Source organism: Drosophila willistoni, assembly GCF_018902025.1.
Source record: "Drosophila willistoni isolate 14030-0811.24 chromosome 2L unlocalized genomic scaffold, UCI_dwil_1.1 Seg196, whole genome shotgun sequence".
Lineage (NCBI taxonomy): Eukaryota > Metazoa > Arthropoda > Insecta > Diptera > Drosophilidae > Drosophila > Drosophila willistoni.
The window spans coordinates 1568387-1582945 of record NW_025814048.1 but is presented as its reverse complement, the minus strand read 5'-3'; the positions used below and the strand labels follow the sequence as shown (position 1 = coordinate 1582945).

General features: G+C 35.8%; 2 protein-coding genes across 3 annotated transcripts in view; one reads left to right on the top strand and one right to left on the bottom strand.

Moving 5' to 3' along the window:
• Positions 1–14559, bottom strand: part of LOC6639896 (platelet binding protein GspB) — a 56099-nt gene that overhangs the window by 31128 nt on the left and 10412 nt on the right. The gene's annotated exons all lie outside the window — the stretch shown is intronic.
• LOC6639803 lies at positions 12130–13718 on the top strand. The gene is made up of 3 exons (XM_002062707.3): positions 12130–12275; positions 12330–13083; positions 13139–13718. The coding sequence occupies exons 1-3, from the start codon at positions 12199–12201 to the stop codon at positions 13628–13630; spliced, it is 1323 nt and encodes a 440-aa protein (XP_002062743.1). The 5' UTR covers positions 12130–12198; the 3' UTR covers positions 13631–13718.

Here is a 14559-nt window from a genome sequence, read left to right as displayed (position 1 = left end):
GTTCATAACATGACCAATTCAAGTTTTTTCCAAATATTCAAATTTAACATCATTTACTTTACATTTAAAGATCTTTTAATTACGTAATTTTTGTTGTGCAACTAGGTTATAAATCTAGCCAATCTCAACACAATATTTAAACAAATTGATAAAATTGAAATTTAGAATTATGTCGTGCAATTAAAGGAACTCTCGATATGCAAATATCTAGGTGACTAGGTCATAACTTTGCCAATTTTAGCAAAACAAGTTTCATTAGCTAGAAACTATAAATTGTCATAAACAATTTAGACATATCCAACTTCACACTAGTCTATATTTTTATTTTAGTAGCTAGTCCATAAACTGCAGCCATAAAGATGACATTTCGTGACCAAACACATGTCCATTAGCCAAGAAACCAGAACGAAATGACGATTAATATATGAGATTATGTGGCTGCCCCACGAATGCATTCAAGCACCCACGTACGCAGACATATGGCCAGAACTGTGCCAAAAGTAGAAGAGACATAACGATCATAAAGTAAAAGTATAATTATGTCTGGGCCAGACCACAATGAATGCACTACTGAAACTGAATGACTGACTGAATGACTGGCTGACTGACTGATGCGGGCCACGCATGCGCAGCAAATGGAGCTGAGAAACGAACTCAAACTTGCATAACTCCTTGGGTCCTCTAAGTAATGTGACAAGCGTTAAATGCGCTTTGGAATCGATTTGATTTGCAATCTCGATGTGAATTTAATTGAAAAAATGGCGTTTGCCAATTAACTATAGCGCCATTTCTATATATGTACATATGTGGTGGGCGTGGCATACCGCATGCCAGCTGTAAGGAAGTCAGTCGGTCGCCAAATGCAAATGCCAGACTCTCTCTTTCTTTACTATCTGCCCACGCAAATTATGAAAAATTATTAAGTTGAAGTTGGAAACTGGCAAACGGCTTCCTCCTTCCTTCAACCGACTTGCGACTGACTATACACAAAAGGCGATTTCATGTTGCCTAATGAAACAAATTATAAAGTGGCCACGGCACTGACCATTTGTGCGGAAAACCATGTGTTTGAGTGTCGGATTTGACGGAGTCTTTGAGTGTAGTCTGCCAGGGCCATTTTTATGGTTTTTTTGCTGTCTTTTATTTGGTTGTATAATGAGCCAAAGGTAATCTAAGACGAAAGTAATGCGATACTTTCTGTTTCGCCCTTTCTCTTTCTCTCTCTCTGTCTGTTTGTCTGTGTGTCTCTTTATATTTCATTTGAATTTATGCTTATTACCAAATATTTCTACATTAAAAAAAGGCGCAATATGCGTTAACGAAAATATAAAGAAATGAAAAATGATATGGCTCACAGGTCGGTCGACAAGTATGTACATATTTCTCTTGTCTCTTGCCAATTCACCTGATAAACTTGGCATTAATTCCAAAGCTGTTACAGGTAAAGTATTTCCCCTTTGATATTATTGTTTTCAAAAGTATTTTAACCACAGCCCTTGTCTAGTTATCTTATTAGAAAAGTAGGGAAAAAACGCTCAATGTCTTGAAGGTCTTTGACATTCTTTGATAAGCAATATTGATAAGAATTAAATGTTACTCATTACTTAAGTTGTTTAAATTACTTTAAAGTTAGAAAATGAGTGGAAATTATGTTAGAAGAGGTAGCCAAAAGAACATTATTTTAAAAAAGGCAATCTAAAAATCAATGATATTTAAAAGAATCGAATAGTATATTCGAATAGCTACATACATATATAAACATATTATTCGACTCAATTGTTTAATGTATATGCATAGATAGTCAGATAATTAATATTTTGGTTACTTCTTAGCCTATTATCTGGGGTAATCTGTCTAGAAACCAAATGATTTCAATTTGTGACAAATAGAAAGCAAAAGTAAAAGATGCCTTTAAGTTAATTGAGCACATTTAAATTTAGTTTGCTGACATCATGAGGGTTTCTGTGTCAACTAAGCCAACAAAGTAAGTCGAGGGCATAATGTACACTCAATCTAATGTCTATAGACTGAAACTAAGCAAACCAAGTCCTAGGAATTCCCATTTAAATAAAATTCTGTTTACATTTGCATATTTTAGAAAAGAACTTATTTGTATTTTACACGACTGGATTAAGAGTCTAGACTGAGTTGAGATAGAATGGCTCAAGTGTCGCCCTTAAATATATAAAGAATTTTATTAAATGGGTTACTCAACTCAGCAAAGTTGATGAACAAATTAAATGTAACCTTTGTTTGTAAAAGATATAAAAGAATTCTGCGTCGATTTAACGCAGAGATTCTTGTTTTAGTTCTACGTCACAAATACAGAAGCAGGGGAAGGGAAACTTATCATGATGTCCATAAATATTGATATGAAGCATAAGTGAATATGTGGAATAATCTAAAAACGTTTCTCAAGTGGCATTTACTCTTAACCTATAAAGTCAAGTGTTTTTGAAGCCAGAATATGTATTTTTAAACATGTCTGTGGAACTAATTCTCTTAGCTGGAATAGTTTTTACGAGATTTTCAATGGTTTTTTGTCTGAGCCATTTATATAGGATGTCTTTTGATTTTATCATAATTATTATTAAATTCTTTTTTCACCTAAAAGAGGATTATAATGAATAATCTAGAAGCTGCTTTTCAACACCCCGATCATTTAGTCGATCTGTCTTTCTCTTTGTTTCAAAAGCGGGGCCCCCCCATATAACTTTAAGTAGATTAACTTGACATGTTTCCCATGGCTTTTACTTTTGTCTTTAAGTATCTACCTACCACTTCTTTGACTCACTCACTTTAATGGACTTTCGGTTTGATGGTTTTGTTGTGGTTTTGTTGTTGTTGTTGTTGAACCCTTTTAACACATTGTGGATTTAAGCTACTTTCGTTTGGATTCTTTTCGCTTTTCTCTGTTTGTTTTTAAAAACTAACTTGACTTAAGTTGACCCTGATTTCTGTTGTTCTGTTAAGTGTTTATCGAAGGATATGTTCTTTCTGCTTACTCCTACTACAAGCTGCTCCTGCTCTGACTCTTACTCCTACTCCTGTCTCCTGACTGGTTGTTCAGCTGCCACATTAATCACTGTCAGCAGTTGCCGCCTGGCCACCTCATCGTCATATATGTATATACACCTCTTCCCTTCCTTCCCCTCACTTGTTTTAAAAATTGTTTTTTTTTTTGTTGTAGTTTTTTTCTTGTTTCATTAATTTCGCATTCCAATGCACAACGGCGCAAAATTCCATGAAGCTCTGCAACGCATCGCATCGCTTGGAGACTCGAGAGACCATGAGGAAGTGCCAAGTGTTGCACATGTGCATTGGCACTTGCATTTTTATTTCTGTTTTTAAATTATCATTTTATCTCCCTGTAAACCTCCCTCCGTCGTTACGTCGATTCGTTACAGTCTCCCTGCTCTTTGATCAATCAATTTATGATGGCGTCGCTGTCATCGTCGTCGTCGTCTTCGTCGGTCTTCAAGGTTTTCAAGTTGGCTATAAAATATTTTAATTGAATGATCAAAATCAGACACTCTTACATATACCATATTTCTATTTGCCCAGTTTCAATTTCAATTTCGTTTTTCTTTCCTTCTTTTCCCCCTCGACCAAATGACCCACAAAATAAAAAAGTTTGTCTTGCCGTCGTCGCATCACCAAATTGGGAAAGGCAAATAAAAATTTTGTATATATACTTATATGAGATTTATTTGCACATCTCCCAAAAAAACACAAAAACAAAAAACAAAATGCATTGACTACGACTTGGAGTTCGAGTTGGTTTCCAGCTGCATGTCAGCAAATGTTGTCGCCTTGGCTAAGTCGGTCGCACATGTCGCTGCTGTTGCCTTGCCATTTTAGGACTTGCAACATGGCTTTTTTATTTTTGGACAGGCGGTAGAAAGTGCCGCCAGCCAGCAAACGAAGCTAGCAACAACAAATCACTGCCGCGGCTCATTATTTTTACTTTTTTTTTCTCTCTCTCTCTCTCTCTCCTGTTGTTGTTGGCTTTTGCATATCGCCATTAGCGTTGACAAGGCAGAACGACAAAAGAAGTCCAGTGCCAGCTGTTTTTGTCGGCAATTTCCGCATTGAATTCAAGAACAGGCCCCAACAGTCGACGCAGAGGATGATCTTCCATTAAACAACAGCAGCAACAGTCTCGCTTTCATTCAGCAGTACGTATTTTTTTGGCATTATTATTTCTCGTTTTTTTTGGCAACATGTTGCGAAAGTCGGCTCATGTTGCTGGCGCTTTTAATTGACAAACAAATTATATAGTTGGCCAATCCCACTCTGCTGGCTCCGTCATAGATGACATGGCAAAAGCTTATACCGAATGACTAATTGGTCAGCATAATGGTCACAACAGTGACCACTCTCGCAGAGTGGCAGTTCCATTCCATTCAAGTCCTCCCATGGCCTGCTGCTGCTGCTGCTGAAGTTCGTCAAGCCATACACAAAAATAAAGACAATTTTGTCATGCATAGTGGGGCAAGAATAGTCCAACAGTGGCAATGCAACGAAGGCTTGGTTGAAAGGAAGCAAAGTTACTAACCATTCTTCGATCCTGCGATGGCCAATATTCCATCAGGTTTGGCCATGTCTGATGTCAGCTTCTACTATATTGGAACTCTCTTTAAACTTATAGTTTTTGGGCATCTCTTGACATATTTAACTTTAGTATTCACCAACTTTGCCATTAGACAATACAAAAGCAATGGAAAAAGATTGTTTAGCAAATTTGCTCTTATAATTCACAACTAGTGCGTTCATTTCTACTTTCTGTTATAATTCTCAAGTAGTGTATTGATTTTCCAATTGATAGTAATAATCTTCCACTAGGTCCTTTTGTTGTTAGAAATTTTCTTTTTACCCAATGCCACGCTTCTACTTCATATCGTCCATTCTCTTATTGCAATTCATTATTCATACTTCTCCTTTTGTTGCTAAAATTCCCAACCATCTCGTTTATTTCCCTTTGCGGTTATGATTTTCGATTGATGAATTTTTCTTATAATTCTTTAATTTCCCTTTTCGTTCTTACATTTCCGAACCAATGCCTACCAATGATAACCCACTTAACTTAGCACTTCTTTGACGTCAATAATTTATTAATCAACTGAGTCACATATTCATTATGATGGTCCAGAAAGAGATCTTCTCATCATGTGACGAACTGACTAACTAACTGACTCTTGTCATCAGATTTTTCCAATTTTAAGTTATCTGCATTAGTCATATGTGATGAACCACTGTGCACGCCATACGACTGACTTGGCGTTACACCCATATATGATGAATTTGCCGCCAAGGCGCCGCCGCCGCCGCCGACGCCGCCTGGGTGGTCATAATACTTGGCTGAGACTGGGCTCGACTCCTGCGGCTTAAATGTTTCATTGCAGTTGCATGAAATGACTAAATTATTCATTGGCAGGATTTGCCAGCCAGCCATTCAGTCAGTCAGTTAACAGCCGCTAGGCAAAAATCACTTTCGCTCCTACATACTTACAGACATATGTATATACACATACCGAGATTAAAGTTTATATGCTGGGGACCTCCTCTCGTTTGGAGTTTCAACTTTCAACTTGACAACAATCACTCCACTTTTGTTGGCTCATTACTTTAGATGTGGACCTGCACATTTGTTATCTTGGCGTAGTCTAGTAGATGCCATTGTTTGTCTGCAGAAATAAAAGCGTGGAGTGGATTGAAGAGATGATGTGGCGGAGGAGCAACGCCTACCTGAACTGCTGTTTAATGGCGCACACAGGCAAAAAGGCACAGGCAAATAGGGGCTAGGCCCCTGTCAACATCTGCACGGGCCAGACGGTCGAGACTTCCATTGTTTGCACAAATGGACTGACAGAATCAGACAGACAGATAGACTGACTGACTGACTGAGTGAAGAGCTGTGCGCAGGCGTAGAGGCAATTGCCTAATGGAAGCTACAAAGGTCGAGGACGTTTAAAAAATAATGTGACATAACTCGTAATGGAATGTAAAACAACAATTTGTAACCAAAAGTTCATTTTGCATTTCCTCAACACAAAAACACAGAAAAAATGTGGCCAACAAATTGTAGGCGAAAGTTATTTGTGGGGGGGATTATGATCTTTTCGCTTTGCCATATTTAGGCTATCGCGGGCAACTATCAAAATGTTGCCAGCAGCTAGCAACATTTAACATCCCTATAATCAGGCGCGGGCATTTGCCACAGTCACCCACAAAAACGAAATGAGAAAAAATAATCTTTGGCTGAAAAAATTGTGAAAATTGTGAAAATGGTGAAAATGGACTTCCTCATTGCCACAAAACGCAACCAAATCAAAGCAAAAGGCAAATTGCATAAGCAACAACATCAACAACAAAACGAACTGTTTAAACAGAGTTCAGTATTAATTTAAACACAACAATCCTCTGCCCGCATCTCCAATAACCCCTCTCCCATCTCTCTGTCTCTCTCTCTCTCTCTCTCCATGTAGATGAGCCAAAGTTATGAATGAAAATGCAAACACAAATAGAAATTGCAACCAAATGAAAGAGCGGCATATTTTTTTTGAAGAGGGCAAAACGATCGAATCGACTTCGAGTCGACGCGACTGGCAATTGTCTGCGGCGAAAATGAAAGGCATATCGAAATGTAAGGCAAAATGATAGACAGCCGGGCTATATGGAGCTAGCCGACTGACTGACTGACTAACTCCCCGAGTCCCGAGTCCCGAGTCCCTAGTCCCGGCACCCGGGACCCGACTGAAGCAACGGAAGCGCATAAATAGAAATACTAAACCAGCGAGGGCCAGGCCTAACTTTATCTATAGAGAAACATCAATACACTTAAAGCCATTATCATGGTATTGTATTGAAAATGGATTTGAAAACAATAAATATTAATAAATTAGTTAGATAATATAGTCTTTTATCCATTTTTACTCTGATTTAAGAGGCATATAGAACTTATTATGCAAATCGTCATACAAACGAATTCAAATATTAAAAGATATAATTTAGATTTGGGAATCCTTAGTATCTCTACTAATTCCTGTTACTATCTCATATCAAATTTCTAGCTTAGTTCCTTTAAACTTTAATTAAAATCGGGCTACCTGGACTATATATAAACCTGAGGCCCAAAACGAAGAGAAACTATTACGTATGTTCTATATCCATCTTCTCCATTTAACCTACATACATTCTTTGGTGTTGTGTTTAAACAGAAAACTAAAATACCTTAAATGCTTTGAAAGAGTGTACGTAAACGCCAAGTGAAGTGAACTTTGGTTGGTCGGCAACGTTTGACTTATTGCCTACTGATTTGCAGACAAATCGGTTTTAGCCCTCATCATTCCTCCCCACCTTTCCTCTTTAATATAGTTGTGTGTGTGTGATCGTGTGTGGGTGTTTGCATATAAATAAATTGTAATTTGCCTTGGCACAGGATGCACATCGTATGGTTTAGGCTTAGGCATTGGCGCCAGCTGCTGCTGCCAAGAGAAAGAGAAAGTGACTTTTTGTTCAACTTTTGACAGGTTGTTCATATGTACATATATATATATATATAATAACTTTAGTTGGAGGTGAAAAACAGCAAATTTGATCTAATTTGTAGGCATTCTAAAAAAACTGGGATAAAAAAATGAAATAATAAAACTTTTGAGTGGGGTTTTTTCATCTTCTGCATAAGGTTAACTTTGATCTTCTATACTAAGACGTCTTTGATCTCGTAGACAAAGTCAATCCTAATCTTCTGTACGAAGTGAAGTAACTCAGTAACAGCAATTTGATCCATTCTATCTAATAATATATTAGACGTTTAAAGCAACTCTTATGGATTTCATTGTTTAAATAAAATGAATCACATTTTAAAATCGTCAACAATAAAATAAAGATAAGATTGTTCTCCACTTGTTTTCTATTGATTGGCTTTCGAATTGTTCATCTTTTAACAAATAAAATAAAAAACCCTGACAAATATCTCAATTTCAAATATGAAATAGAAAACTATTTAGAAATATAACCAATTTAAATGAAATTGATAGATAAACTAGAAAAAAAAATGCAATAAAAATACCTTCAAAACTCTTTATAAAAAAAGTATAAAAACAAATTTAAATTAAATTGAAAGCATCAAATTTGTTATAAATCAATTTGGAATGACTATAGATAATAACACTTGGAATAAGACATCAAGATAATAAAAATTCTAGGAGATTTTATTGATTATAGCAGAAAAACTTATAAAATTTCAAATATTAAGCACTTTATTGAGTAATGAGCATATTCTTAATGTCAAGTCTCTAGAGAGAGAGATTTGTTAGCATTAATATAATATTTATTTTAACCTTAACTAAGAAGAATCTATTATCATAAAAATGCTAGTAAAATTTGGATGGCCATGTTACTAAAGAACTTTAGTGACCAAAACATAATTTGAAATACCCAACTTTGTTAACAATAATTTTCTGTAAAGTCTGTAAATGTTTAAACATTTTTGTTAAAGCCATAAAACTGTGTACATATAGCCAAATGTTTTTTTGAGTTTTGTAGCCATGTTACCAAAAGCCATTTAACCAGATGTAAAAATCATGTTTAGCCAATAACTAACAAGGAGATTGCATTTTAACCCAATTAGAAAACAGGTTGAAGCCAAAAGAATGCCCACCATAGATGGTCAAGCTTATCAGTTTTGGGTCCCCCCTTCCCCGTACCTCGTCGAAATTCAGATATGTATTTAATTTAATCAGATTTCCATCTTTTCACCGTGGGCAGCAAGCAGCAAAACTGAACCAGCCAGCATGGGCATAACTCAGCTGGGAGAGGAAAGTCTCTATACAATGTGTCACATATCAATAAATATTTCCCACTTTCAAATCAGAGCCCTCAGGGTCTCTCTGTCTCTCTCTCTGGGTGTCTCTGTGGCGCCAGCATCGGTTCTCCTCTATATTTACCCACTCCATACCCATCTATTGATCCATCCATCTACAACCCACTTAAAAGTTGGAAGCTTCTCGCGTCGAGTGTCTATATAATTGGCCAAGTGGGTCAGTGTGTAACTTACCTGGAAAGAAAAAAAAATAAAAGATGAAGTCAGGCAAATAGGTAAGTGAAACGCATGAGAAAAGCAATTAAATGGCCGGCCATAAAAATGGCTTAGAAAGATTAAAACAAAACATGAATTTGCCAAAAAAGATAATGAACACGACAAAAGAGAGAAGAATAAATTTCTATTAAAGGAAAGTGGAAAGGTTTTTAGTTAATAACTAAAATTTGCACATTTTATGATAATCTAATATTAGAATACATTAAAGTGAGGACTTTTTGTTACTTTTTTATGTACTTTCTTTTTACCTTTGCTTCTTAATGGTTTTCCACTTGACCATCTTAGGTTTCTCCCCTAAACCAAAAATGTCTTTTAGCCTTTGGACACATCTTTAACTATTTCGTAGAGTGATAAATATATATAAAGAATTCATTCACCTCATCGTTAGCTTATTATATTTATTACTTGAAAAGAATTTTTTAATTAATTTTCACTAATCTTATCTATATCTTCCCTATCTCCCTCTAACCCTTCTGCATATTTTGACTCGCTCTTCTTCAATCATTTCAATAGTGAAATAATTTTTTAAACGTTTTATAACGCACAGACAACAAGAAAAAAAAAATTAATAATCAAAAATTCAACCCAAAAAAATAAAAACTGTAAATTTACATAAATTTTTTTCTTCATTTTCCCTCATACGAACAAAATGTTTATGGGATTTTTGTAGCTTTTGAATTTAATTGCTTCATTTGCGCCTGCAGTTTCTACACAAATTCCGAGATTTTTATAACTTTTGCCACACTTTGAGATGGCTTTAAGAAACGCATTCATAAATTATGCATTTCAATGCAAATAGCTATCAAAGTCGACTAATTGGTTTATATAATAAACCAAACAAATCAAAGAAAAATACCAGACAAATGGCGAGAAGTCAGTAATTGTAGCATAACAATTAAAAATGGGAGAGAAAGAAATTGTATCAAAAGTTTCATGTTCGTTCGCATACTTCAAACTTTTCACATTACGCATACGTCACGGTGACCAAGATCCATGGGGGAAACCAACAGTGGATCGGTTTTCAAAAGGGGGAAGTTTCCGATAGGTCGTATAGGTCTTTGCTCCCCCTTTTAAATGATGGTAATTACGCTCATGTTCATGCTAGATGCAAGCGCATTTCAAGCTGATTGCGCAAATGTATAAACTTTTTTTTCTTTAAGGGGGGAAATGCTTTTCAATTTCTTATTTACTTTGCCTTAATTAAGCTCTCACTTATTGCCGCCGCTGACATACATACCTAGAGAAAGAGAAAGAGATAGAGAGGGAGATACCCATGGATCCCCTTAATCTATGTGTAACTGAAAACTTAAGCTCAACAAAAATTCAAGTTGGTCGGAAGTTGCAAGTTGGTTAAGCATGAAGCGTGAGGTTTTCAATTAGTTGGCGCTAATTAGCGTAGTGGCCAGTAGGTGGATCACTTCACTTCTTCACCCACTCAGCATGAGCCACACGTCTCGCCGAGATAGAGAGAGAGAGATCTGTCAAAGACTGATAAGACACTTTGATGCTATTTATTTAGGTTTCCGAATGTTGTGTCTGTCTCTGTGTGTGTGTCTTGTGTGCTAATTTGTGTGAAGCCGATTGATTCCGCCTTTTTTTTGGAAACAAAATTTAAATTTAAATTAAACACCAAGTTTTGTTTTTGTTTTTCGAGTTTATACTTTTCGGAGTTTTTGTGGCAACCGTCAGCAAGTTTATTCACATGTGTTTAACAAATACAAATGACTTTATGAGCATTACGTGTTCGGCTTTTTCTTGCTTTTTGTATTTTTTGTTATTTTTTGCTGCCGTGAACATTTTATGGCTCTCATTATGGTATTTAAAGTTGATTGTTTTGACTCATTTTCCTTCTCTTCTTCTCATTGCTCAAGTGCCGTAAAAAGCTAAATAATTTATTTAATTGCCTGTTTTGTTACTTTTTGTTATTGTTGTTGTTGCTGCTTCTGCTGCTGCTGGAATTTCAAGTATGTCGAAAGCCCCCTAAATCAAGGATGTTATTTACAATCAATGAAAATTCTAATTTCTAGTCAATTTTATGGTTCACTTTTTGTAAATTAAATTGAAATATTTGTTTTTTATCCATCTTCATGGATTGTTTAAGATTAGAATAATTTTTCTAACCCGAAAGTACTCAGTCAATGTAAAAGAAGATGGACTCGATGTAGAGTTTATTAGACTGACAGATAAAACAACAATCAACTGAAAAGGGGAAATTCGTATAGAAATTTATTATTATTATAGAAATTAAGTTTTCGTACCTATACAATACTGTGAAGCTAGAGTGAGATGATATTGGTTGATCGAAAATTTATTGCCACATTAAATATTGCTAAGAAATACGATGCAATTGTAACTGAGCTAATTTATACACTGATAGAAAATATGTTTACTTTGCGTACTATGCGAACTATGCAAATGACTGGTCTAGTTGACTTTCTGCTAATTATAATTACAAATTAGCTCATAGGTTTATTGTTTTTAATGCCTATTGTTTGTATGCAAATTTTAATGTAAAGCCTTTTAGTTCTATTTATTTTCTAACGACAATTGATTAATTGAATTAAGTTCTAGCTAACCTCAGGCAAGTTCATATTGAATTAGTTTGCATGATTTCATCTTGATATTGTGAGTTAAGGTAGAAAATGTGATTAATTGATTTATCTCAACAGTAAATTGACTTTAAAGCAATATTATAATTAGTTTCTTGAAATATTTTAAGGAAATTTTTAATAGTAGAACTGCATAGATCGTTTATGCTCAAAAATGTTGTCCTATAAAATACAACTTGTTATCTCTATAAAATAGAAGAACTTGATTAAAATCTGCACTTGTCAATTGATTCAACCATTATAAGTTAAATAGACAAAAAGTTATCTTGTCTTTACAGAAATACTATAGTTAATAACACTTTATGACAATTTATATTCTAGCCCCTTCAATTAAAGAATTTTATGATTTCTTTAAAGTATATGATACTTAATTCTACAGTTATTTCTCTATGTTTTCAAACACATGTTAAAACATTGAATATAGTGTCAATCAGAAATCAGAAACTTTCTAAGAATTCCCAGAAAATACTCTGAAATTATAACAAAATGGATGAGCTAATGAAACGAAATCCTCAAAAAAATCCAACCCAACGTGAACTCACTTGTAGTGTGCATTTCACCAAGTAAGATAAGGAGAAATTTTAACCCCATATAACTATTAATATTCCCCATTCAAGCCCCAAACACAAATCCGATGCATCATCCTCTTCCGAAGAGGAAGTTGGTTCCGTTACCCGTTTAGTCTCCAATCCAGAGGATTTGGAACTCGAACATATATTCAAAAAGTCACCCAAGCCGGAGGATCTATTGGTCAAGTGTACGAATCGTTCGCTTCTTGAATTTGGACACAATTTCGAGAATGTCCCCAACTGGTTGGATATTAAGCAACCCGGAAAGGATCCTTTATCGGCGGTTCTTCGTTATATGATCGAAACGCATATGAAGACCACCGTACAGATTGAAATCAATAAAATGTACTTCAATTGCCATTTATCTGTCCTGCAAGTATATTCGAAGTTCTTTATGGATCTAAATGATTTGCCTTTGGTAGTGAGTTTACCCGAAGATCGTGTGTCACAGCGCGCCTTCATGTTGATCTACAAATGGATGTTGAGCGATGAACCCCATTTGGAACGTGAGGACATTGTGGCCATCTATGTGGCAGCAAGCTATTTAAGGATCGAATCGTTGTTGCAACATTGTTGGCAATACTTTGATGATTGCAATTGTTTCAATGAGGACACCGCTTGTGTTCTCTATGTGGAAACTTTAGGTATGCCAGCTTTGGATGTGGTCCGGAATCTAATGTTGACCAGAGTTCAGAGATTTTTTCTCACATTTGTGGCCACGAGGAATTTTCTTGATTTGCCAGTGAAACATTTGCATTTTCTACTCGACTCGAATTCAATTTGTGTCAATACGGAAATCGAGGTGAGATTGAATAATGATTATGTTCTATATCTATTAACCTCTCAATCTCTGATAGATTCTTTTTATTATTGTTCGTTGGCTGGGTCATGATTGGAATAAACGCTGTGATCATGTAACGAAACTTATTAAATGCATTCGCTTCCAATCGATGCCCTTGTGGTATTTGCTTTGCGTTCGTCGCGAAGAGTCCCATGAACTTGTTTTGCATCTATTGAAGTCACCCGAAGTCGATGGCTTGATCAATGAGGCAATTGCCCATATAACAGCCACCATGTACGATGATGGATCTAGTGCGGATCAGATACAAATAGGTTTTGGTGGCCAACGTCAATGGATTAGAGATAAATCATGTGATTATCATCATCTAATCGGTTGTCCCAATACCAGAGATATTCGTTACAAGCACTTCGAGAGCTATTTACTAACCCTGCAACAGCAATCGACAGACTATTGGTCCAAATTGCAATTGCTCGACTTGAATGATACGCAAAAATGCTGCCAAACGGGTAAAGTTACTCTGAGGGATATATATCAAAGGGAGGATTAATAATTGAATTCGATTTTATATACAAATTTATATTTTATATATTCTAAAAATAAAATTTGAGAAATTGTTCAGCAGTCGTAAAGTAGAACTACACATATTTCTCTTCTGTAATTAATTTGTGTAAATATGTTAATACAGTAAAGTTTTCCTGTTAATTTTTCATCTTTTAGCAAATAAACATCTGACAATGAGTTGAAGAATGACTATAAAAGTCTTTATATACTTATAAGCCTAATAAGACAAGTGGCTAAAACAATTCCCATTTGGCTCTGAAACTTGTTTCAAATATGCGAAATATATATGTAAATAAGTATGTTTCTCTCTCAAGTTGAGTTTGGAAAATTGTGAATTGCCTAACTCCAACTTCAACAGGCTGTCAGCCCCAACCCCAACCCCAGATCTAGCCGCAGCCCCAACTCCAACTCCCCATTAAAGCCTACTCAAAGCAAGACTTATTGAGACTTGTCCAACATAGTCTCCAAATAGGTTAAGCCACACACACTAACACCGCCGGCACTCAGATTTATAAGTTGGCCATAAAAAAAAATACCAACAACAACAAAAAAAACCAAAACCAACAACAAGCCTTGGTCAGGCTATTAAAAAAGAAGAAAAAAAACTGTTGAAGATGAAAAAGAAGTCAGACGAAAAAAAACTACAGAAATCTGAGCTTTTGTTAAGGCACCTGACTCTTAAGAGGCGTAACCGTGTACCGAAAAGTGTTTTTCCTCGGCATATGGATGAAGCGGTGTAGCTGCTGCTCTTTCCGAGGAGGTCATAAAACTTGCTGCTCGTTGTTGTTGTTGTGGCTTCAGCCACCAAATAAAAGTGCCTAGACCTAGAAAATACGTCGAGAGTGGGTGGTGGTTGGTCGGCTAGTTGGTTGGTTGGTCGGTTGGTTGTACGTGCCAGGAGTTTTGCTTCAAAAC